At 39.5% G+C, this 26533-nt stretch overlaps 1 protein-coding gene across 3 annotated transcripts; it reads left to right on the top strand.

The window, feature by feature from the left end:
- PNISR (PNN interacting serine and arginine rich protein) lies at positions 1-26533 on the top strand. 3 transcript variants are annotated; one of them, XM_083828322.1, is made up of 12 exons: positions 1-144; positions 10003-10112; positions 11360-11545; positions 13794-14017; positions 15641-15827; positions 16104-16294; positions 16878-17015; positions 18145-18244; positions 18943-18996; positions 20312-20482; positions 23324-24431; positions 24660-26533. In XM_083828322.1, the coding sequence occupies exons 2-12, from the start codon at positions 10034-10036 to the stop codon at positions 24688-24690; spliced, it is 2469 nt and encodes an 822-aa protein (XP_083684448.1). In that variant the 5' UTR covers positions 1-144; positions 10003-10033; the 3' UTR covers positions 24691-26533. The 3 variants fall into 3 exon arrangements, with proteins under 3 accessions (XP_083684448.1, XP_083684450.1, XP_083684449.1); XM_083828324.1 differs by lacking the exon at positions 1-144 and adding an exon at positions 263-281; XM_083828323.1 differs by lacking the exon at positions 1-144 and having other exon boundaries at positions 354-10112.

The raw sequence follows: 26533 nt of genomic DNA, 5'->3' as shown, positions 1-26533 counted from the left end.
GGTCAGCGCTGTGACGCGCTCTGCTTCCGGGTGAGCGGCGGCAGGCGCCATATTGTCTTGTTCGCCGAGCAGAGCGGCGGCGGCGGCGGGTGGAGGGCGGCCGCGGGGCCACGGTACCGGCGGCGGCGGGAGGCGGGGGACAGCGTAAGTAGCGGGGCGGCCGCGCTCCGGGGGCCGCACGGGTCCGGCCGGGCCTCCTCCGCCTCCTCCTGCCGCTGCCCGGGCCCAGCGGGAGCCCCGCGCCTGAGGCCCGAGCAGAGCCCGGCCGTGCCCGGGGCCGGGTGTGTGTGTGTGAGGGAACCGGGGGGGGCGGGCTGCGGGGGGCGTGAGGGGGGCGTGAGGGGCCCTGCAACCGGCACCTGGCACCTGGATGGGACCTGCTGGGCCGTACGGTTAGGGGTGCGCTGCCCCGGCTGGCGTCCAGCGAGTTTCTGGACGAGGAATTGCCGAGCGGTTGTTGTGTGCGCCTCCTCTGACTGTGCTGCCTGTAGCAAGGCCTTCGTAGCGAGGTGCGGGTCACAAAGCTTGTGTCAACTCCGCTTTCGCGCCGGCAGGAGACTTGCTGCCTTGTGTGAAGTCCTGCCCTGCAAGAGTGTTTTCTGCGCGTCTGGGCTGCAGAGCTTAGGAGGCCACAGATGTAGCACGGTTCCACAAATTCAGTGGACAGCTTGCTGTATCACCTGTAGCGGCAGAAGGGGAATCTTCGCTGCGTTTGATTATCACTTAGGCACAGTGTTGTGCAAAGGTGTTATGGAGACAGCAGTGTCCAGTCTCTGCTTTCCATGTCTGAGGTAGCTGAGGATCAGAAATCTGCTTTTGGCAACAAATAATCCTACGCAACATATCTGTGGGTAGGTGTTATTAGGGATTCTTATTTCAGCCACTGAGTGGCCGAGGTTGGAAGGGGCCATCTGGTCCAGCCCCCTGCAGGGACACCCAGAGCAGGTTGCATGCATCCAGGCGGGTTTTGAATACCTGCAGAGAAAGAGACTCCGCAACCTCCCTGGGCAACCTGTTCCATGCTCTGTCACCCTCACAATGAAGAAGTTCTGCATGTGTTCAGAGGGAACCTCCTCCGTTTCTGTTTGTGCCTGTGGCTCTGGTCCTAGCTAGGTCACTAGTTCATCTCTTCCCTTAAGTGATAGCTGCATTCGTCGTGACAGGTAAAATCTGCTCACGAACAGTAAGGAATAGCTCTCTGTTTATTTAGGTATTGCTTTTTCTGATTTCGTTAATTAGTTATTGGTGCTGTTTGTTTCTATACAGAGCATGTTTGTAAAGGAGGAAGTTGCAGATGGACAGCAGGGAAAAAGCGCTGTTACGTAGCTAACTGAAAGTCTAACATCATGTCTTCTAGTGGAATGATATGTGCAAAAAATAATCAGATCAGACTTTTTTCCAAACCCGACAGAGTTATGACTCACTGCTTAAGTTGCTTTGGTGCTTCTGTAGCTATGTTTTAACAGTGTTTTTAGAGCTTGTGATAATCAAGCATGTGTTAGTCCTTATGTCTCCAAAATGCAAAAAACAAGTAAATGATACCTGGGTTGCCAGTTTCTGGTCCTTTTGTTTGATTAAAGGGATTGGCTTCAGCTCAGCGGATATGTGGATTTAAGTTTAAAATAACGTAACTTGGAGGCTACGCTGCTTGAATGACTCACTGTAGGAGTTCTTGTAGTATTTTTTTTTTCAGTTTGGCCTTTGTTCAGCCGACTTCATCTTAGTAGCACTGTAAGTATTAGTCGGACCTGCTGACCCATGAAAGAGGTTCTGGAAAACTTTGTGGATACCAAACGAGCTGGTTTCTTCAATTCCTTTTATGTTTCTGTATCTCGGATCCTGGCTATGTATTTGGAAAGCCTCTGGCCTTCAGTCTGAGAAAGAAGTTCCTACATTAGAACTGGAGTGGGGAAATGTAATTGACTTCCAGCATTTCAGTGATAAGCAACTGCAAATGGGCTAGAAGAATTTGACACTTTTTCTTTTGACTAGACATCTTGCTAACAAATCCCAGCAGGGACGTTGGTGTAGTTTCTGGTTCTCAGGAAGAGAAAAGATGTATAGTATCTAGGCATTAAATACTTGCAACAGCTTAGGGTGATGCCTTTGGCCAACTAAAAGTGGGCTGGGGGAAACAGAGTAACAATGAAGATACTTATTTTTAACTTTTTTCCTTAATTATTGCAATCTTAACCTGCCCCATAAATGTTTCATTTTCTAACCAGCGGTTCTGTAACGTAGTAGCAAATACCTGCTTCCATTTTATTTGAAGAAAATGAGTATGTTTTTCTCTGGGTGACGATAAGTGTTATCATGACCCTAATGAAGCAATAGCGCAGCGTGAAAAAGGGAGGAATTATTTTTCGTACAGTCAATATCAACTACCTTGAATGAAAGGAAAAGACTTTATATTGGAACAGGGGGCTTGCACAAAAGATCAGACATCGGGCTGTTGACTTCAAGGACCTCTGAGACCTCTCTGTTTTCCTTTAGGTTCCTCTCCAGAGCTTAAGGCTATATGGGAGATGGAATATAATTTTTTTTTACCTAGATACCTGACCGATGAGTGGAATATCAAAAAGAGCATGTCATCTTTTAACCCTGTGCCTAAAGGCAGTAGTTGTGTGGGGGTTCTCAGAGTATGCGTTGCAGCCTGCAGTTTCAGCTTCTTTGCTTATTAAGGCACTGCATGCTTCTATGCTAAAATGCAGCACCTGTTTGGAAGGCCTGTAAGACCAGATCTTTAGTCACCAGAAGAACTTCTGCGGCTACATATTAGAGCTCAAACTGCAAGTAAAACTTGTCAGGCCATCTCCCATCCCTGTCGTTCAGGGGTGGTGAGTAACATTTATCAGAAAGGTGGTGCAGCAGCCCCTCTTTTGCATCAGAAAGCACTTGATTATTGGCTATGGTTCAGTAGGTTCCAAAACCACCTGCCTTCAGTCTGCCTGTCTACAGGGTTGAGTAAACCAGACTGTCAGATTGCGTGCTGGTTATATGGTGAGATGATGTTAGCGTCCGCTGTAGGAATACGTGACCTTGATCTCTTCAGCTCACGAAGGTACTTCTGCCGCTTTTCTCCTAGGACAGCGTGAATCCTAGGCTGTCTCCTGATTTCTTGGAGTTGAGGTAGTTTTGTGCATTCCCTTTGATCTTGCTTTTAACAGATACACTGTTGAATGTTGTCTTCCTACGAATACCTGTTTTTCTCTGCCAAGACACTTCACTTCCAGGAATATGCTGGGATGTGCCATTAAGGATCTCCAGATCTCTTTTCCTGCAGAAGCTGCTGCTGTATAAGGTGTTCTGTGTAGTCTGGATGCTGCGTAATGCTCATATTGGAGAGGAGCATATTTTCCCAATGACGGGAGGTTCTTGGGAGGAGCAAAAAAGCCTGCTAGATGTACTCATCACATAGATGTGGTTTTCTTCCTGATGCTCTTCTGGAGTGCAGCTGACTTTGTAAGCCTATGTGCTTCTCATCTCCACTATCTCCATTATCTCTATTAAATTTCGTTTGTGGGCAGGTCTTCCATATCACTCCAGGGAAAATTTCTTGACTCTTCTCAGTTCTGCTGAATGCAGTGTCATAAGGCATGTAATGGAGATAGCCCACTTGTCACCCTGGCATTGCTCTATCTTATATTCGTGGGACTGAGCCTCACTCCCCAAGACAGCTCTCTGCTGCTGAGTGGTCCAAGCACGGTTAACTGTGCACAAGCACTCTTGAACTGGATGACAGCTTCTGTGAAGCTGCCAAGGCAGAGAGATGTCCAAGGAATCTGAGCGAGCCTGAGGGTTCAAGTTGTGTTGGTGGCCTTGTTTAAAAAACGGCCGCATCCTTGACATCCACGGGCAGCTACCTGGAACACCTCTGGGGCCTTCACTAAGCACTGTGCCATTGGGAAACCCGTGCTGCACGCGGCAGGGCGGCATCGCCGTTGGTGAGCAAGTCTGTATCTGCCTGAAGATAACAGTGGGGTGATCTGGGGGGCGTGCTGGGGAGAAGTCTCCCAGAGTTTAAAGTGAGCGTAAGAATTGCCTCTCAAAACTCTGGCCGCTGGTAAGTAGCTTCTACTTGTATACTTCTTGGTGTGTGTGGTGTGTCTGGACACATCATACAAATATATTGGAAAATACCTTATTTGTGGACAAAGGCAAGCCGAAGAAGATGACATTTTTCCTAAAAGAACAAGTTAACGTGTAGGTATAGTCTGTTGCTGAGATTCACATCACAGTCGAGGAAAGGAGTGGGAAGGTAACTTTTAAAATAGGTGTTCTTTCTCTGTCTTACCCTAGCTTTTGTTGGGTAATATCCTGAAGTGTAATAGAGAATTTGACACCAGCCTCAAATTTGTCTGGGTGCTGTTGGCCCTCAGAGTTTACTGCCTGCTGGGCATCGAGGTAAGTCCTAGATATGCCCCCACACCAGCTTTTCTTCCTAGAAGAGGAGCTTTGACCAGGAGTCCTCTTAAAGGTGGCACATTTTAGTGCTAGTAATTTGGTGTAATAAAACTTCATTCAGAAGGCTCAGCCTTTGAATAAAGTTCCAGTCTTAGAAAAAGGATAATTTTTAAAGCATGCAGCAGAACATATTTTGGAGCAAGTCTGCTTTTAAAAGCTTTATCAAAATTTTGAGACATTACATTAATTTCCTATAATCTGTTAAGTACTTGTGACTGAAATTAAATGCGAACTGACAGGGTTCTTTTCTGTCATGTGATTGTTCCTGTATAAAGCAAAAATAATGCTGAATTGGCTTCTGTTTCTTCATTGGTAAACAGATTTTTAATAGATTCAGGTTCCTGTTCTGTGATCTGACATCAGGGAACGGTTCTTGGAGCATCAATAAATGTCCTTTTGTTTATTCATGCTTTCTGGAGAGGCAGAAAGCAGAAGGGCTATATTCAATGAAATTGGAGGGTAGAACAGCTAAGTAAAGGAGCCTTAATTCATCATCATGAGGGAGGTCAGTATTTCCTTTTGCAAGGAGGGATCTGTAAAATCAGTCCATTCTTTGAACCTGTTTCCCTTTCAAAACTTGTACGCACTGGTGGCACTGGAACCAGGGTGTCCTAATGGCTTCTAATTTGATGCACCCCCTCGGTTAGTAAGGAAGAGTCTTGCTAATGTCTGACTCTGATAAATTCTAGCTGGTAAAGTCTACCAATCATCTTCCCCCTTTTTGGCAGAATATAAGGCTTGTTTCAGTGCAGTTTGGATGCTCTGCGGTGTGTTTGCCCTGGTGTCACTAGGGGAAAATAGGCTTAGATCTGTCCTCTGCCGTTAGGTGAAGTCTCTTTCTTTCAGGTGATGCTGACTGGGGAAGTCTGGAAGAAATTAGCATTCATTTGTTATCTGTGTGGCAGGATCCCAAGTTAGTTTGGGCAGTGCAAACTGCAATTAGGTCAGAGAGGATGTTTATTCTTTTTTCTCCATCCCTTCATTATTGCTACATGAATTGTCTCATGAAAATACTTGCTTCTTGTCACATAGATCTGTACGAGTGGGTTCAGCTGTTTCAAGCCTTTAAGCGATTGACTTGATGGAGGGGAGACATTGTGTTTATTTTCCCTCAATATTAGGGATTAATATCTTGCCATAAATGTAAAAATTACTGAGAACAGGTTGCATTTTCTTAGCTATGTTTTGCGAGCTCATCTATGTGTAGTTTGTGCCCTTTGTGGTTTGTGGCACTCATGTTTAAACGTGTCATTTTGTTAGCTCTCACATCTGTTTGTTTTCATTAAGTGAAGACATCTCAGTCTGCATGGATACTGTTTTTTCTTTTGAAGTCTTTAAAATAGCATCACTAGCAAAGGAAAATGTAAGAGTGATGCGTGGGACAATACTGAGCTTCTCTGGAAAAGTCCTATACTCTTCTCAGCAGAAGGTACACAAGTGGTGTACAAAGTATTACCGCTTCTTATGTAAAACAGTAACATCAAGTAGTCTACATGCATGTAATGTTATAAATGTGTGAGTATGTAAGATTTTTTTAGTTATCTTTTAGGTTATGGTAACTTAAAGGGCTGAAATCCGTTTATTTGCCTTTGAAACTTAACAGAAGCTGAAGTCATTAAATCAATACTTAGGAGAACAATCCATGAAGGCAATAAGCTACCTTTAAATTCCTGTACTAAGTGAGAAAGCTCGTCATCCTTTCAAGTACCTTTTTCGTGCTAACTCCGTACCAGTTAGTAAAAACTCAGTAAAAGTGCAGGAAACCAAGCAGGGGAGTCTGTTTCTCTTCCAGGAACAAAATGCAGTGATGTGTCCTGTTGTTTCTGGGCACTGTGTAGATGGAGGCCTCAGAACAAACCACTTTTCTTCACTGGCTGTGAGTAGTACGTATTAAAACACATCACCTAGTTTTGAATACTGAAAGAATTTGAACATGTTTTATATTTTCCTTTAGCAAGTATATTTAAAGATCAGTTTTATTAAATATAAACGCTTTCAGATGATAATTTTGTTTTTCTTATCCAATTCCAGTTTCTGTCCAAAAAATAGCACAGGGGAGATGAGCTGAAATGGGTAGAAAATGATAAATGTTTTTTGGCCAGTTTTCCTGCGATATTTGTAGGAGTACTTCTGTGTGCGCATACACAGATGCATAAAGAAAGTGATGCAATTGCTAGAACATTTGTGTAGTATGTGTTTTTGATTAGTAGAGAAAGTTTTATGCTAAATTTGGTAATGAATCTGCTTACTTGAAAGCCAGCATGTCTTAGAGTTGCCAATGTATGAAAATTAACATTTCTTAAGGATAGCAGTGAACGTACAAATGCAATGCAGCATCGAGAGCTTTCAAATGCGGCTCATAAACTAACATTAGCAGTTTTAAATAGTTATTATTTTTATCATTCTTCTCCGGTTGGCATTGTTTGCAGAACTTCAACACTGGATTAATTCAGAGTTACACGGAGTTGTTGCTATCTGGTTATATTGGTGTGTATCAGAACAGGAGGTGGCTCCATGTCTGTCATGAGCTCTTCACATCTGGCTTTGCACTCCCCTGCTTGACTTCTGTCCCCAGAATAGCAGCAATAGGGTGAAATAATCTCGCTGGGGAAACCTGAAGGCTCTGGGCCATGCTGCTTTGCAGAGTGGCAGGGAAGTGGCGGTGGGTGCTGACACAAAACCTGCTGGCACTGAGGCCAGCTGGCACAGCGAATTACTTCCTTTGAGCAACTTGCACAACAGTAAGTCGCTGTCTTGGGGGCATGTGATGTGGAGGAGATGGGAGGAATTTGTTACCTTGCATCCTTTTCTTTCATTCCGAACTGGTGCCTCAGTTTGTCCGTGGTGAGGATCAAGGCCTGAGCATAAAGGGAAAAATGAGGGAATACTGAACAGCCTGTTCAGTGCAGAGTCCAGGAGAAGCAGGGAGCTGCTGGGTGTTTTCGCAGGTACTAAAGTGTATTGCAGACTAATTCTCTTAGTTGGAACGCGTCAAAAAAGTCTGTGCCAAGGTTTTGGGACAGAGATAGAGCCAGTCCAACAGAAATAAATCTTACCTCTATCAAGTAAACATTGTGGGGGGTCTCCAATTCCGTAGAATTTCTGGAGGTGCTCTTAATAATCATATTTCTACACTTCATAAGAGAAGTTAATATTTCTTTAACTGTATTAAAAAGTGTTTTTAATTTTTTTTTATTATTATTGCATTATTGCCAGAGCTATTTAATCTTCTACTTTTTTTCTAAGGTTATTTTAGTGAATTTTGGCAAACTTTGTTCAGGGAATTACATATTTAGTTAAACAAGTGATGTCAGAGTTACCAAAATACATTTTTATTACTGCTAGTGGGATTTAACAGCTGGAAACAAACTGAATACATGCCGTGAAGCTGTTGGGCTCTTTGAAGGCTGGTGGTTATCTTGAACCTCAATTGTTACAGCTTTGTTTTTATGTAAGCAAGTTTATTTTGACAATGGAAACAATCTGGATTCTGGAGGGGAAAATGGATTGAGGGGAGGAAGAAAGTTATTTACTTTTTGCTTGCTTTATGGTGAGTAACCTTACTTCAGGCACGTGAGTTTGCTTTTTCGTACTTTGTGTATGAAATATTAGCTTAAATGTTGCATTAAGTGGCAGGGTGGTTCCCTTCTTAGTGGCTTTTTTTTTCCACTCAACTGGTGCAAGAAAGCTGACTTCCTAGGTACATACAGATCAAAATGTAAACGTGTAGGGCAAAAAAAAATACATGCTATTGACCTACTAGAAGTATTAATATCATAAATATGTCATTGAAAAGGAAAAAACATGTATGTACTTAATTTGGCAAGAAAAGACAGGGAAAATAATGAAGCAGGATTTGCCTGATACTCTTCTCCATTCCTGAACTTGATCTGGTCTTGTTTAAAGCCCCTCCTTCCCCCAGAAGGTATTTGCAACTGATTTTTTTTTTCCTGAACTATACACACACAATTTTTGTACCTGCTTGAATGTAAGTGGTCTCAAAACAAAGGTGACCGATGTTTTTTCAGATTAAATATTAAAAAAAAAAAAGAGGTCTGTAAAATAGTCACCTGCATTCATCTCTGCATGACCCATCATCTCACAACTTTGTGTGCAGTTTTTGTGTGTGTTTTTGCAGCACGCTGCTTTCTTCGTGTGCAGTCATGCAGTTATTTATGTGAACGTGTAGCCACTAGGCACGAGATCCCTTTGCAAGCAGGATCCACTATAGTCGCACTTTTTGTGTGTGCTGCAGGCTGGGGATACGTGCAGGGTGCTAAATAAGAGTGGTCGGGGCTGTGTCCCTGGCTGCCCGTCTGGGCAGCTCTGGCTGCTTTCAGCTGGCTGCTTCTGAGGGAGGCAGGCTGTGTTTGTTCCTTCTGCATTGCACTTGGCTGCGAGCCTCCTCTGGGTCGTAGGTGCTGCTTCAGTGACCTCAGGGAATATATATCTGTATTATAAGTTCAGAGTGTTTGAGACAGCCTACGTGGGTGATGCCTTTATAGCATGAAATCAAGGTCTGTGTGTTCAACGGCGTGAGGATTATATTGGTTGGGCGGAAAGCCTGTTGAGGAGTTGTTTGCAGACTGTACAAGGCAGAGGTGTAGTACTTGGCGCAGTCTGACCTATGCTGGCATTTGGGAACAGTTCCTGAACTGAAGTATTCCCAAACTGTGCCCAGGCTTGGTGTTCAGGAAGGCCCTGTGGAGCAGAGTAGGTGGCCACGCTCCGGCCCCCCATATGTGACGGGTTATCTGTGCACAGGAGGTACATGTTACTGAAAGAAATCCGTTTGCTATTACGGACATTCCTACCTGCTAGGAGCTGCTCTACCTCACCCCCTTCCTGCAGGGCTGGTCCTGGGGCGCCGCGTAAAGCAGGTGCCACGGCTCCTGCTCTGGCAGGTCCCACTGCTGGCACTGCCAGCCCAGGGGGGACGTACAGCACTGCACTAAAAATGCCTCTAATGACCTCGGGAACGTGTGGTATATGTGCACTTAGGCAGTGATATTGTTTTCATCAGATTTTTAAGGCATATTTTATTTAGAAATAATGAGTCTGCACAATACATCAAGTGTGTGTGGATGCTGACTTGTACCTGTTTGGTTCTCCGTGTAGTTGGTAATGATCTGGTAATGATCCGTGTACCATTTGGTGACGTTCCTTTGTCTCACTTAATGGCCTCACATGAAACTAGTATAGAAAAGTACACAGCTTTTCTCTGCAACACAGGCAAAGATGTCATTTAAGTAATGTCTTATCTGCTTTCACTTTCTTTGAATTACATTTACTGGCGAATGTTTTTGTCTTACAAACTTGTCATGTCTTTCCTTGAACTTCATGTAGTAGTTAATTTCTCTGCAAAAATGCGGAGAAAGTGTATTGCTCTAAAGGATGAACCATTTCTTCCAGCTTAAAATATTAAGCCAGCATTGCTTCAGCTTGCTTTGCAAGGCTTAAATATATCTGCAATTATTTAAGTTTCAGTTGTGTGATATTTCATGGGCATCTATTTAAATATACAACTATTATTTTTAGTTGAAATATAGACTATATAAAGACTTAAAAGATGTGGGATCAACCTTGGCAGCAATGGCCTTTGAACCAACAGCAGTGGATGCAGTCATTTCAACACCAACAAGATCCAAGTAAGTATATAGAAAGCTTTGGGGATTAAATTCTTTTTCTGTTGTAATTTGAATTTCTGAGTCTTTGTTACAGAGCATGACTGAGAGTTGCTTTTTTGTATCTGCTTTCAAGATAATACATTTACGATGCTTTTCTCAACAGCTACAAGAAAGAGTCCATACATTCATTTCAAATGTTTTGACGTCTTTAATACTTAATACAGGCCATCAAACTGAGTAATTCTGGACAAATTATATCAACCTTCTACCAGTCATTCAGATCTACATTTAGACCACATGTACTTTTACAGAATCTGTATCCCTTTCAGTTCTTTTTCTAAGCTAAATCATAAGGAAGTTTTATTTCAGAAAATCTGCCTTTTTGTTCAGTGCCTCTGTGGCAAAAATATTAATGTAGATATGTACACAGAAAAAACTCACTAGAAAACAGGTATGATACTTGGTTTAGGTTATGACAGTGATGATCATGATCTGTTGTTTGCATTTTATTCCCATCAAAAACCATTTTAAGCAGTAGAGCATTACTTTAAATTGAGTGTGAGCTGACAGCAATTAAAGGTATTCAGAGAAATGCAGAAATGAATAAAGAGGATAGAGGAATGTATTTAATACTCGGGCAGAGTGATCGGGCTGACTGGTTTAACATTGTTTTCTGTCACTTAAATTTCTGTAACTTTGCTAGAGAGCTTTCCTGACGTGATAATGAGCAGAAGACATAACGCTGTTCTCAGATGAGAGTACAATTTATTTACCTACTGGTAGGAACTATAGCAAAGAAAGAAGGGGAAGAGAACTAACGTAAAATAACATTCCAAAAACTGTATTGCTTAAAATGTATACATTGCAAAATGTGGTTTACTAACTATGTTAGAGACTTAGAACAGTTCAATCTTTATGAATTTAGAATTTAAGGCTTATATGTAGTTCTTTTTGACATCAAAATTAGCCTACTTATGGGGAAAAAAGTGTGTTACTGTCATCTACTCAGTGTTAATGTGAACCTAAAATAATTTGCCTTGTGGCATTTTGAACACGTGCAGGGAAACTGAACTTCAGCAAGTATGTATGCTTTGACATTTGTTTTGTTTGTTTTACTGTACCCTGTGAAGAAGTTTTAATGGTGCTCGTGGTACTTGCTGAAGGCAAGCATTACCTGTTTCTCTTGAGCAATGACATGTAATTGAGAAACAGTGTTACATTTGAGAAACTTGAATACTAACCTTTTAAATTTCCACTGTTTATTTTAGGCCAGATTGACTGGGCTGCATTAGCTCAAGCATGGATTGCTCAGCGAGAAGCCTCAGGGCAACAGAGTGTAGTGGAACAGCAAGGAATGATGCCAAATGGACAGGATATTTCAGGAATAGAGTCTGGTCCAAACAACCATAATAATTTTCAGGGGGATCCCAACTTCAACAGAATGTGGCAGCCAGGTTTGCTATCCTTCCCATTCATTCTTTTTTTTTGTGTAATGAAATTTTATTTTTGTCAGGCATTTTTGGGTGTGAATGTGCCCTGTCTCTCAGGTGTCAACATACCATACTACCAGTAGCAGCAGCTAATTAGCTGAGCATCACAGCTGGTACTTTCCAGTCAGTGTTCCACAAAATGGGTAACAAAGGTTTTGAAACATGGCTTGGTAATCTCTATGTAAATAAATATGCAAAATATTTGTTCTGTCCCTGAATGTTGTAGAAAGGTAGTGTGAATAGCAGTTACATATTTATTTCCCCCCAGTTTTATTCGTAGAGAGGTAAAAGTAAGGAAGACATTTCATTGATAATAAGGCATCATTTATTACATTGTAAATGTTGGGAACCCAGTTCTCCCACAGAAAATGCAGAACAGGAAAACATCCATTAAGGATTAGATCCAGAGTGAGAAAGATGTAACACATTTTGTTAATGGGAAACACTGTGCCACCATATCCTGTTACCATTTGGTATATCATCCAGAGAATATGTTGTTTTCCCAGTGTTTTGGGACACTGATAAAGACTGTGCTGATGCAGGCAGGGCCTGGCTTCCCCTAATTTAGTCATTGTCATTCTTAGTGTCTAACAGTCTCAGAAGACAAACTAAATCATAGTATACATGGCTTGCCAATGTCCTTCTTCACGTATTTACTGTTTATCTTTCTCCAGTGTCCTTCCAAGTTTCTATGTCAATTCTGGATCTAAAAGTTCTTTGCATGCTACTGATAAAGGGGCAAAATGGCAGTCTGAAAGCCATCTGCGCAACTAGCAGACAGTTCATTCTGAAGGGTGTCATGTTCCAGAAGTGAAAACAACATGTTGTATGCAACTTGCAAGCTTTCACATCAGTTGATTTAATATAAACTGGGCATTTAAGTAGTGTCAAAAGTTAAGATGAGCAATAACTGTTGTAAGCTGTACTTAAAGGACAAAGGATTCTGTCTCTTAGAATACTTCAGAAGCATTGACTTTGGAAAAAGATTTGAATAATCAGCTAAATATGATCTTCCAGGATGACAGTGAGAGTGAAAGGAGCGATGCCATCTTTGAATGTGCAAATAAAAGAGTAGCCAAATAGCAACTAAATAGGGGTAACAGTTTTTCTATAGTAATGCATCCAATTATAGAACCATAGAATATCCCAAGTTGGAAGGTACCCACAAGGAACATTGAGTCCAACTCCTGGCTCCACGGAGGACCGCACAAAAATCAGACCGTGTGTCTGAGAGCATTGTCCAAACACTTCTTGAGTACTGTGACCACTGCCCTGGGGAGCCCGCTCCAGTGCCCGGCCACTGTCTTGTTGAAAAGCCTTTTCCTAACACCCAGCCTGACCCTCCCCTGTTGCAACTCTATGCCGTTCCCTCGGTTCCTGCCGCTGTCCGCAGGGAGAAATTACCGTGAAAAGGATACTAAAAACTAGAGAAATGAAAAGAATTATTAAAGGATTGGAAGCTACAACTTAACCTGATAGGCTAGGCATTAATTCTTTTATCGGTGAAAGTTAAAAAGGTAGTAACAATCAGTGTCTGTAAGTATTTATATAGTGGATATAATTTTTAGACTGACGTCCTGAGAAGACAGGGCTTACGACCACACAAGCTATTAATTCCTCAAAACCTCCCAATTGTAACTTTAGCCAATTGTAACTTCAGTTTGTTGGTTTATAGCTGTAGCTTATGCTGGGACCTCTGCCTGGATACTGGAGACTCCAGGGAATCATCCTTTATGAAAACACATGACTGCAGAAAGCAGGATTCAGTGGTTCTGCTGCTCACAGAACTACTTACTTTCATACTAGGGTTTTTCTAAATGTGTTATGCAAAGGAATAAAATAGGTCATTATTTTGAAAGCTGAAATAACAGAAGTAGAGAAGTAGGAGCAGTTCTTTTAGCAGCTGACACAATTTCTAAGTGCTGTGATGGATGCAATAATACTGGGAATTGACTAAAACAAACTGACAGATCCTTCCCCCTGCCCTCCCCCCCCAAATGTATGTTCTAGTTTGGCTACAGCTTATATGTATTTCCTTCACTTAGTTGTTATTGAGATAGTACAGTACAGCCTGTAGGCTGATGATTTGCCATATCTTTATCATCTGTGTTGCTTTGAGGAACCTTCTGATAAACAGAAGAACACGGAGTGATGGGTGATTCATATAGACATTATTAACTTGTTATTGAATTGTATTCTACATCCTAAACAGAATGGGGAATGCCTCACCAACCCCCTCACCCACCTCCAGATCAGCAGTGGATGGCTCCAACCCCAGGTCAAATGGAAATTGTTCCTCCGTCTGAAGACAGCAACAGTCAGGACAGTGGGGAGTTTGCTTCTGACAACAGGCATATATTTAACCAGAACAATCACAACTTTGGGGCACCTCCCGATAACTTTGCAATGGGGCCAGTGAACCAGTTTGACTATCAGGTGAAACATATTTGTTGCTTTAATATTGTAGACGTGCAGAGTCCCTTCCGTGGATGTGTTCCTCTAATATCACCTAGCGGCGACTTTCATTCTTCAGTTCTACAAACAACTACAGAATCTGTTATCTGCTAAGATACATTTTTACCAAATACTTTACAGAAGAAGACTTTAGAGTTTTCTGTTCTATTGAAGCCAAAGATGCTTTTTTCTAGACTAGTAATGAGAAATGGCGGTTGTCTGCAATATTAAAACGAATCACTGTTTTCCAGTATATAAGCTAACATTATGAAGTTCTGTGTTTTTTTTAAAAAAACAGGGAATAAAGGTCAGAAATATCTACTTAAATACACTAGATAATGTACAATAGGGAACAGTCCTGTATTTGCAGGGAGATAGACTGGATGATCCATTGATCTTTTCCATATCTATCTACTGTGATTCTCTGAATAAACAATGGTATTTCTAAAAAAATCCACATCCAATTTTTTCTTCTTTCTGGCATACAAGTTGTATAGCACAATAAAACTGTAGGTGGTTTGAGCACTAACCGTAGAAGGAGGCATCGCACAAATCTTTAAACACAGAGCTGTTGGATTTTTCTCTCAAAACTCTTGATGTAAATGGAAAACTATATGTTTTGAAATGTCGATGTCCTGCTCATAAACAAACCTGAGGGAAGACTGGCAGAAACGTGTTTGTGCCTTCTGGCCCACTTTTCTCTCTTACTCAGTTTTCGTGTTCAGCTATGTTGATAGGAAGTGAACCATTCATTTTCAAATACACTAGGTTTGTAATGGTTTCCTATGTTTACTATTGGGAGACCAAATCTTAAAATGAGTTTCTCAAAATTCTCTAAATACTACAAAAACCTTGTTTTGCAGAGAGTAATGCAGTAACTTAGATAAATAGTCAACAGAATATAATTTAAAAAAAAAAACAACAACAACAAACATTGATGCTATACCTTTCTTTCTAAATACCGCCCTCTTAAATAATTTCATTAGGCTTCTGTGGATGCCAAATACTTTTAAAACAAAGAATCCCACTTATGTATGCCTCATGACTTGTGACTTTTGGATTGTATATAGGTTGCTCAGAATCCAGGGTCTGTACTAAACTTGCATATTTGTGCATTTAATATTTTATTCAGCCATATTAATAGCGCCTATGAATGATTACTGGAAGATATGCAGTGCAAAATTCTTTTGCAATAAAAACTCAAACTTTTCATTTTTGTCCTCAGGTTGTAGGTACACGGAAACGCTGATAACATAGCCAGAATTTTAAATCTTTTTTTTTTTTTTCATTTAACTGCATGCTCTGATGATAAGTTGGGAAGGAGCTGCTGGAGATAGATGGTGATTATAGGGCTTAATGGTTAGCACAATGTGAAAGATTGTTTGAAGCCCATTCAGTTTCACTAGTATCCCTGCTTAAACCTAAGTTTACTCATTAAATATTTAAGGAAAACCTGTTTCATAGGGACCACAGGAAAAGAAATTGAGAGACCTTGTAGCCTAGAAATGGTGGATTCCCACTTGCATGGATTTCTGTAGACCGACTTGCGCACATGCTGTGTACAGTGTTCAATGTGAAGGAAAATAAACTGCATTACTCTTTCAGCATGGGGCTGCTTTTGGTCCACCTCAAGGTGGATTTCATCCACCTTATTGGCAGCCAGGACCACCAGGGCCGCCAGGTCCACCAGCACCTCCTGCACCTCCACAAAATCGAAGGGAAAGACCCTCGTTCAGAGACCGACAGCGTTCACCTATTGCGATGCCTGTGAAGCAGGAGCCTCCACAGATTGGTACATGTTAACCACTCCTTAATGAAAAAAAAAAAACCATAAGAACTATGTTTAAAAAAATTGCAAAACATGAAGACTTTTTTCTTATAAAGGAAAAAAAATGGAAAGAAAAACTTATTCTAAATGTTTGTTTCTTTCACCACAATCACTTGTGTGAGTTGTTTGGATTGGGGTGGAGGGTTTGCTTGTATGTGGCTTGTTTTTTTTGTTTTTTTTCCTCCCTGGTATAGGGGAAGGTTTTTTCATTTTACAGACCTATAAACTTTGTTTACGCAGATGCCGTGAAGCGTAGAACTCTGCCTGCCTGGATTCGTGAAGGCCTAGAAAAGATGGAACGAGAGAAACAGAAAAAATTGGAAAAAGAGAGGATGGAGCAGCAACGTTCACAGATGTCTAAAAAAGAAAAAAAGGAAAGTGAGGACGCTGAAGAAGGGGATGGCCCACGGTTACCTCAGAAAAGCAAATTTGTAAGTAGAAGTTTGTTAGGTGTGTATTTCCTGAAATTGTTAACTTTTTAGTCCCTTCAAAAGAGAGACTTCGCATACCGGGCTATCTCTTTGTTTCTGTTGCTTAAAGTAAGGTTAAGCTGCTGCTTTTTTAAAATTTCCTTGGTGTTCTGAAGTTGTCAATGTCTATCTAAGATGTAGAAATATATTACTTGATTTGAAGAAACAATTAAAAAAATGTGCTTTTTTCTGTTTTATTGGAAACATACATGGTCTTTTGAAATAAGTAGTTGAACAAATTCGGATATCTGTATTTGCTAAACTGAGCCCATTTAAGAAGCCTCGTGTTGCATTCTCTTCAGCAGTTACCTCATTTGTTTGCAGTTCTGAGTACCTGTCTGGCAGTGAACTGGCAAGCATCTGTTTACTTGTGTGGGGAGGGAGGGACCTGTGGGTTCATTATGAGGAGAGAAAAGAAATACGGTTTTACGATAACTGTAATAGAGTTTTCAGTGCAAAGTAAATCAAGTTGATTATCATAAGTAGAAGCTAACAAGCTTTACATTTTTTTTTTTTCCTGAAATGTGCGATGCTGTTCTTGTAGGACAGCGATGAGGAAGATGAAGATGCTGAAAACACAGAAGCTGTAAGCACTGGGAAAATCAGCAGGAGTCCATCCCCAGCTCCTCAAGAGGAGCAAAGTGAACCAGAAATGACAGAAGAAGAAAAGGAGTATCAAATGGTATTAATAATGTAGTTCTCACCAAGTGTTGTTTATTTGCTGATATTGTGGGCATAGCAACCTAAATCGCTTTTTCTCTTCCTGATACTGTTAATAGAGGTATTTGACACATCATGCAGTGAAGCAGGGTTAAATCTGCATGTCTCTTTCTCACATAGAATAAACATATAGGTTATAAAAACTCCTATTTAGCCTGGTAGTTGAAGAATATAGTGAATATAGTCTTTACATTGACAGCTATTAATTCTGTGTTTCTGCTTAATTTGGCAAATTCCTAAAAACTTTTATAGATTAAATACATCCACCTGAAAGCTATGCTTCAACCTCAGTTTCTGAAAAAGGGGATTTAAGAAATGTTTTCTTGCAAGAACGTGCTAGAAACTTAAGTCTTGTACAAGTGACGGTTTTACTGTGTCTGCTAAACTGTCATACCTTGAAATCACAGTTGTACGCTAGTTGTTTAACTGAAACCTTGTTAATGAAGGCCCTGGTTTCTGGGGGGGGGAAGTTTTATGAGTATATTTAAATTTTGTGTGTGGCTTTGTGTTTTTTGGTTTTTTTTGTGAAGCATGTGGCCGGATTGAACAGCTTTGAGAATCAGCTAGTAACAATTCATGTTTTTATAGTAAATAAAGACTAATAACATCTTATGTCAGTAACCTCTGATGCAGCATGGGAGTGAGTGTGACACTATGCCAGACAGAAATGTGTTCTTTATTTTTGAAAGAATAAATAGGTTCGATCTAAGCACAGTTCTGATTTACATATTCATTTTTTGCATCATCTTGGACGTTAGCAGTTGGTGCCCTGCCCAAACGTGTATATGTGGTTACGTGTATATGTGGTTACAGTTCACAGTCAAAATAGAGGCTGTTGTGCAACTTTTGACTGCAGGTCAAACTTAAACAATTTCAAACTTAGGTTTTTAAGTCATGTCTGCTGAAAGGAAGCATTAAAAAATATGCAGGAGAGTAGTTTCATAGCCATCAAAAGAATTGAATTTCTATGGATGTAATTTAAATGCAGAATTCATTCAAAAGGTTTTGGCCTTTAATTTTATATATATTTTATAAAGTATATATATTATATATATATGTATGGCCTTTAATTTTATATACATTTTTTTCAGATGGTGATGACAAAAATGCTGCTGACGGAGATTCTTTTAGATGTCACAAATGAAGAAATATATTACGTGGCCAAAGATGTACACCGTAAAGCAACTAAAGGTATGCCGGTTCTTCTTTAAGCTTCTTCTGTGAATATTCTGTATTTGCATGTCTCTAGAACATTTAACCTCCATAGCTATCCCCCAAGAAGAATTTCAGTGTAATGCATCCAACTTGATACAGTTCAAATCCAGTAACCATGTACTATTGTCCTGTGCAGTGTATTGTGAGTTACTTCAGTTGTTCCATTTCTTTCATACAATTCATTTATTTAGTTAAAATGGTACCTGTGTGTCAATGGCTCTTCAGTCGTAGCTGTTTCTTAATGCTATCATTTATATCTCAAGTTCTTAGCTGTTCAGAAGTGAAAACAGATGAACTTTGAGTCCTCAATTAGTAATTTATTTGCTTTCACTATTAACATGTTTTTGTACTTGCATAATGTTTTTTTAACATAACTGAGTTAATCTAAATATATAACTACTGAAATTTGAAAACTATGTGCAGATGCTGTAACTTGGAAAATGATTTATGAGTATCTGTTTTTTTCTCTTCACTGTTGATTTGCAGTTAAATTCTAAATCTTCGTGGTCAGAAAATCTAGAATTGGTTTTAAATGGATGATGCGTTTTTAATGTTTCTTCTCTCCCTCCAAAGAACAGCAATAGTAGTAGATTTAACAATACCATAGACTCATGACTATGAAATCGTGGCTATTTGTGTTAACATGTTGTTCCTGTTGTTGATGTGATACAAAGCTCCTGCAAAACAGCTGGCACAGTCCAGTGCACTGGCTTCCCTCACTGGACTCGGTAAGTATGTTCCTTATTTTTGAGAGGGCTTAAAGGGGGAGTTTCACTCTTGCCTTGCTTTTCTAGAAATTGCATTTTGAAACTAGATTTTAATTGCCTGGGAGTATGGGTCACTTTGCAGTAACTTTATCAGCACCTCTGTTTGTTCCACAGGTGATCCTACTGATATAAGTGGGATGGTTTTTGGAGTAAAGGCCTAGTCAGTGTGAGTTAGTGTATGAGAATCTTGCCCTGATTTTGGAAAATACATTTTAAAAAAAGAACCATTAGATAAATTTACTTTTCAAAGTATGATTGTTTCAGGAGCACACTGCAGTCTTCAGAGAGAGGAATACTGTTTTATATTTTTCTCCTACTTTGATCCATCCAAACAACAAGGGAAAGCTGATAGAACAGTAATACAAATGCTTATAAGTAAAAGTGTTGTCATCTTCACAAATTTTATTTTTTTGAAAAACTACATAAGCACAGAGGCTCCCATATCATGTATTACCAGAATCAACACAGGAAAAAGAAATTGAAATTCCAGCTTGAGACGCAAGAGCAAAAGATCTTTCCCAACGTGTGTTTTATCATCTAAAACATACTACAGCGGTGTCAGTGATCATTTATGTGCTTGTTACTTGGAATTCTGATGAATTTGATTGAACGTTATAATCACAAGTATTCAAGTGTTTTAAAACTAACTCAGTAAAGATTGTAAGAACCTCAAGCTGAAAGAAAGTTAAATATCTCCGTGCCAGATGTTTAAATTGACTTTATATTTCTTATCAGTCCAGTAGTTGTTAATATCTCTGGGGGAGAAGAAAGTCCGCTTCTGTTCCATCTCTATACCTGTCAAAGTGCAATATTTCCTAAATCAGTGTAGAAAAATTGATTTGGCATTCAGAATTTCTGTAGCCTTGGACTACGGAGGAAGCTGAAGTCATTTCAGAGATGTCTTCCGGGAGAGATCCCAGGCATTTCACTGTTTTTTTCTGTCCGGTTGCTGATACAAAGGAAGGCATTGTTATGATCTCCACAGGGAGCTTTTTTGCCCTTCCATACAATGGAAAAAAGTATCGTGATCACAGTGGTTGCTTGATGAAAATAGACGAGCTGTTCCAGAAGGAGTAGAACCGGACAGTAAGCATCAATGCAGATATGGGGGCCTTGTTCACACCAGTCAAACAACATTGGCACTTACCAGAATAAAGTGACTTCTGCTCAGAAGAGGAAGTGAAGGAAGGGCAATGTTACTCTCCTCTTTGCCCACAGAAATATTAAGAACAAAGCTTAATCTTTCCTCGTGATAGACTGGACTTTATGCACGCAGGTGGACTGGGTGGTTATGGATCAGGAGACAGTGAAGATGAGAGGAGTGACAGAGGCTCTGAATCATCTGATACTGATGATGAGGAACTACGACACAGAATCAGGCAAAAACAGGAAGCGTTTTGGAGAAAAGAGAGAGAACAGCAACTATTACTAGAAAAACAGCTAGAAGGTAACTAACATAATGTCTTCTTACTATGCTGCTGTGTATGTAGTTAATACTTAGCATATACAAATTTGTGGGAGAGAAGTTGCATTTTAAGCCAAAAAATATGAAGTCTAATTTAGAAATAATGTTCTTTAATTAGATTATATTAATGAAAAAGAATGATTTTTGAGCTATTTGATCCAAATTGGGCTTGCTTCTTTTCTAACAAGGAAAAAAAAGATGTAGCATTTTCCATAAACTATTTGACTTGAGTGTTTAAAAGATCAGACAGCATATAGACATATATGTTACCTATGGATATTATGCTACATAAATAATAGTATCTCTTTATAAAAAAGCACGTGTGTGTATTTTATTTATATGTATATATACATATATAAGTATTTACAAAACTATTAGTATCTCAGTTTTGTGTGAGGGATAAATTTCGTCCCTCTGCACCAGACTGTGTTTTATATAAACTTGATTCCTTAAAGTTGCGTATACAGCACATTTCACTTCATCTGAAAAGCTTGCCCTTGTGTTACATAATCTTATGCAGTACGCCTTTCAGACTGTACAGTTGGAAACTACAGTTTCTTTGAACTCATTGTTCTCAGCTGTAGATGAGGTTTCTGTCCATATACTGCACCTTTATAACAGGGTTTCTGGACCTAATACTGGGAACAGATTAGTGAAACCAGTAAGTTCACATTTAGCCTCTGAGAAGGTGGCAGGGTTGATTTTAATAAATAAATATGTGATTTACTTCTGCTTCTCCCTACAAGGTAAGGTTTATCCCTTTGTACCAATATTATAGCTCAAAAGGGTATCACAGTTGCCTTGCACTGCTGAAGAGCAGTCTAGATGGATGGATGAATACAATGGTAAGAAGTTCACATCATTTTTCAGGATATAAGTTAAGTTGGAGGAGGAAAAAATGCTATTAGAGCATTTTTTTTCTTATTTTTACATGGATGATTTTGTCCTTTTTATTTTATCCTTTTAGGCCCAGAAATGGACATGAAACGCTTAATAAAAGGCTGTACTAGCTAAACATTTTCTTTCCTTAACACTCCTGTCTCACTCTGCGTGTTTTAAGATTTATGCGTAAAAGAATAGCAGTATGGCATGTGACATAGTTGTGGCTTATGATCTCTGTCTTCCTAGTGCAAGAGGTCAAATACCAGTTCAGGGACAGCTCTGTTGGGCTGCTTGGAGAAATAGAAATCTAGAATCATGGAGTGGTTTGGGTTGGAAGGGACCCTAAAGTCCACCCAGTTCCAACCCCCCCCGCCATGGGCAGGGACACCTGCCACCAGACCAGGTTGCCCAAAGCCCCATCCAGCCTGGCCTTGAGCACCTCCAAGGATGGGGCATCCACAGCTTCTCTGGGCAAACCTGTTCCCGTGCAAGTAAATAGAGAAAGAAGCTGATTCTGCAAGTCCAGAATAGTAAAGGCAGGGTTACCTGCCTGTTGTAGAGGCGTTTAGAAAAGACAGATCTCTAGTATACAATATAGCATCTTCTAACATACGCTGGCTTCTGCCTGTGTTGCCTAATATCTCAGGGACCAGATGGAACTGTTTTCTGCATTACATTTGGGCAGAAGTTGCTATTTGAAGTACTCTGGGTTTCCAGATGCAGTTTTATTCCCTAAGTTAATTCATGAACTGATAGCCCACATCAGAAGGCCATATTTTGGCTAAAAATGTTATATGTCAGTTCTTTTTTTCTGGGTTCAATTAAAAATGGGAGGGGGAAGTAAACTTGGCCAGCGATGCAAAGGATCCATGTGGAACAGAAATAAGTAAAACTTCTTTAAAGTTGGAACCCCCTAGAAAATGCTCCGAGAGTCTGAATTTCTTTATTTTGCTATATGAAAATCCTGGTCTGCACATTTACTGTTACTTTCAGGAAATGTATTTTTATTTTCGGAGTTATCTCCTTAGCATGTTTGTAGTCTTTGCTGACTACCAAGCTTACATACAATCTCAACTGATGTTAACTCTTTCTGTTGTAAGAGCTTCACCATCTATCTGTATGAAATACTGTGGTTTTTACTCCTTAGCTGAGTTTTAGGAAAATTGTTTACAAGTCTCCTTTTTATGCTGTTCCTCCCTTCCTTGGAATTCCTGGGCTACAAAAATCTAAGGAAAAATGAACAAGGAAAAATGTAAATTGCTTGCACTAGTTAGCATTTAGGAATAATCTAACTTTCCTTGATAAAACCATAAACTGGCTTTTTTGTTTCAAAAAGCAAGCATGCGTCACTGCAGGAGAGGGTACTTTCTCTAAGATTTTTTTGGATTATCTGGTCTACAAATGGTACAGGCAGCTACAGCGAGCATTGTTTTGAGGTTCAGGGGCAACACATGCATTTTGGGGCAATACACTTTTAGACTTGACAGTGGTCACTTAACCACACATAAACAGGGCTGGAAGGAAGGAAGCACAGGTATAGCTGGAGGTGTATTACAAGAAGGAGAAAGGGAGATTCTGGTGTGTAGAATGGTTGCGGGAGAAAAAAAAATGTGTGTGTAAATGAATTTGGGAGTTTTGTTGGCTCACAGTATTCGAGACCTTTGTCTTCAGCTGCTGAAACATGAAGTGACGTCAAGCACTTCCAAAAGTGTCAGGTTTGTGCGCTTTTGCTAGACCAGGGGAATAACCTTTCCATAATTACATTTATAAATAAAGAAATAAAAGAGCAAGTTGTTTGGTAGGTAGTTAGTACAATGGCAGACCTTGTATTAAAAGTATGATGGAGGGTGCTTGGAAATCTTTTTGGCAAAAGGAACAGTATGGAAATTTTCATGTTACTGTAAATAACTTACACTTTTCTTTTGTGTATTTCTTTTTCAGAAGAAAGGCTACAAATTGACAAAGTTTCAAAAGAGATGAATGAATTTATCAACAAAGAACAAAACAGTATTTCAGCATCACAGGAGGCAAAAGAAATTGAAGCTGATATGGTTCATGAAAAGAAACGATCTCCAAATGCAATAGCCCCTGATATAGAATCCAAAAAAGAGGGTAAAGAAAAAGATAGGGCAGGGAGGAGTAGATCAAGAAGCTCTAGTAGTGGTAGCACTAGCAGCAATAGCAGAAGCAGTAGCAGTAGCAGCACTGTATCTAGTTCATCATATAGCACTAGCTCAGGTAGTAGTCGCAGTTCTTCACGTTCTTCCTCTCCTAAAAGGAAGAAGAGGCACAGTCGCAGTAGAACACCTTCGCATAAAGTTAGGCGCAGTAGAAGCAGGAGTTATTCTCACAGAAATAGGAGAGAGAGGAGTAGAAGCAGGGAAAAAATAAGAGAAAGGAGAAGATCTAGTAGAAATCGAAGCGCTGAAAGAGGGGAGAGACGAAGAATTCAGAGCCCTTCTCAAGAGAGAAGTTGGGATAGACGTAGGAGTAGTAGCCGTTCGAGAGACAGACGAGCTAGCCGTGCTAGTCGCAGCCGAAGCAGGGATAGACGCAAAGCTGAAGACCAGCGTAGAAGTCCTCCAGGAAATAGGCATAAACATAAAAGTGATGGTAAAGATCAAGAGAGGAAGAAAGAGCAGGGTGGAACTGTAGATAAAGATAGAAAAAAGAACAGAGAAAGGGAGCGAGATCAGGAAAAAAGAAAAGATAAACCAAAAAAGGAGGAAAAAGAAAGCAAGGCTGGCAATCATGACGACAATAGATTAAAGAGAAAAAGAGACAGTGAAAGAACTTTCTCTCGCAGTGATTCAATAACTGTGAAAATATTCAGACAGGATTCCAGACAAGACAGCAAAAAAAGTTCTACCAAAGATAGCAAAAAACGGTCAGGCTCTGAATCTAGTGCAAGGAGTAGTTCTGAATCACCAGGAAGCAGTAAAGAAAAGAAGGCTAAGAAATCGAAGCATATTCGATCATGCTCCATGGAGAAATCTCAAAGGTCTGGTAAGAAGGCAAGCCGCAAACACAAGTCTAAGTCACGATCAAGGTAGTATACTTTTTAAGTATTTTGTCTGACTTTTTTTTCTATTCGTCTTCATGTGTACGACATATGAACTTTTTTAATAAAGTATGGTATTTATTAAATTTTCTTAGGCAAAAGTAACTTTGGAAAATCTTTTAAAACTATTAATTATTAAGCCTGACATGTGTGTGGGTTTGGGGGTTTTGTATTTTTTTCCAATTAACTTTTTCTCCCTTTTCCTTTATTTTTCAGGTCAACAACTCCTCCTCGTCGTAAACGCTGAGGAATTTATGGCACCAGTGCTATGACATTTAAAAATTCCATGAGTTATAAAAGGCTTGTCTCATTATAGAGGCACATTGTGGCTATGTAGGTGAAACCAGAATCCTTTTTTTATCTGTAAATAGGTGTATTTTTTTCCAAATGCTGCTCAGAATTAAATACCTAATAGGATTTCTTTGTATTACATTTTTTCAAGAACGGTAGTGCTTAATAAGAATATAAAATATGCCATTCTCTTTCAGCTGTAATGTTCTTAAAATTACTATTGAATGTACTGTGATGTCAATAAAGCTCTTTAGTTCATTTTTGTTTAAAATTCTTGCACCTGTATTTTGTGTTAAAATGTAGGAAGTACTTAAAAAAAAAAAGGCAGCTTTTTTTGGTATAACAAATTTTTAAAGTACTTGAAAAAAGATTTTAATTTGTCCAAGTGTGTTATCCATGGAGTTGATGAGATTAATCTGTTGGGTGGGGGGTGTGGAAGAACAGAGAACAGTCATCTTTTTCCTTTAGATGTGTAATAGATTTAAAATTTTTTTTTTTTTTTACTATCAAGTGACATATGCTTTGTGTGTAAAATATGGGTCACTGTAATACAAGCTATACATAAACAGATTGAATCCCAGTAGGAATATGTGCAACTAACTGATCGATCTTGTGTGACAGTGTTGAGCTCTGGAACTATATTCCTCACCCAGTTTTCAGAGAAAACTTTGTGGACATTTAGGGATATTACAGGAACAAGACTCAGTATTTTAGATGTTTTATGGAATATATTCATAAATGGCACTCAATACACATTAGAAAACTGACAATAGATAGACTTTACATTTTGGCATATGCTTTAAATGTTTAGTAAACATTAAATCTGGTTATTTTTGCTAGTGTTATGAGAGTTGTGGTTCCTATAAAGCTAATACATTGGCTAGACAGCAACTTATTTAATTTTCTAATGTTTTTTATATCACTATAAAGTGAATGAAATCACTGATTACCTCCTTCTTCAGGAAATGAACTACTGTTATTAGTAACAAAAACAAAACAAAAAAAACTGCAACCCTAGGCCATTGACTGTTACAGAAGAATGAACATTAATTCTGGGGAAGATCGGAGACCTATGCCTAAAAGGTCTGGTATGATACCAGTTGTGAAAAAGATAAAAGGCTTAACATCAAAGTAAGATCTCTTTGATGGCTGTATCTTCTAAGAAAAAAATACACCAGTAAAGGCAACTTGCAAGGCATGTCGTCTTGAACAGATTAATCCATTTAACTAAAAGTAGAATTCAGCTATGCAGCGTTTTTGCCAATGTATTTTCTTTCGTAATTAGACACAGAAGTAAACTGCTTCACTGGAAAAATTACATTTTAACTATACATTTATTAAGCAAGTTAATGGCTGTTGAATACATGCATGTTTATTAAAACACTGTTACAGATAATTAGTTAATTCAGTTACAAATAGCATACATCCCAAATTAAGTACTTTTATAATGGAGTAGAATAAGCAGTCGTACCTAATAGCAAAATAAGGCATAAATTTTCAACACACTACTTTTAGTGGCATTTATACAGATATAAATAATGATATTGATCTAATCTCAGTACACTATTGGCTTTCGGTAAAAGTGAGGATTTCTTGAATAGTATAGGTGGCATAGCAGCTCAAATATCTCAAAAGGACTTTGTTTTTGAGAGAGAGGAGGGAAATAAAACTAATTTTAAGAAAGGCTATTGAGGAATACAGTTTCCAATGTGCATTGAATTTGATTTTCAGTTCAGTTTTTATATTATCTGTCTACCAATAAAAAAAGATTGTATGAAGAGCTTTATATACTCTGCCAA

This window comes from Anser anser (assembly GCF_964211835.1).
Source record: "Anser anser genome assembly, chromosome: 3".
In the NCBI taxonomy this organism is placed as follows: domain Eukaryota; kingdom Metazoa; phylum Chordata; class Aves; order Anseriformes; family Anatidae; genus Anser; species Anser anser.
Note: the sequence above shows the minus strand (reverse complement) of the source record. Positions and strands in the feature narration are given on the sequence as shown.

What these genes read in the sequence shown, in the direction of transcription:
- PNISR (XM_083828322.1), top strand. Translation starts at nt 10,034, where the DNA reads ATGTGGGATCAACCTTGGCAGCAATGGCCTTTGAACCAACAGCAGTGG. An exon ending in TCAACACCAACAAGATCCAA is followed by an intron (nt 10,113 to 11,359) that starts GTAAGTATATAG and finishes TGTTTATTTTAG; the next exon opens with GCCAGATTGACTGGGCTGCA. An exon ending in AAGAAAAGGAGTATCAAATG is followed by an intron (nt 17,016 to 18,144) that starts GTATTAATAATG and finishes CATTTTTTTCAG; the next exon opens with ATGGTGATGACAAAAATGCT.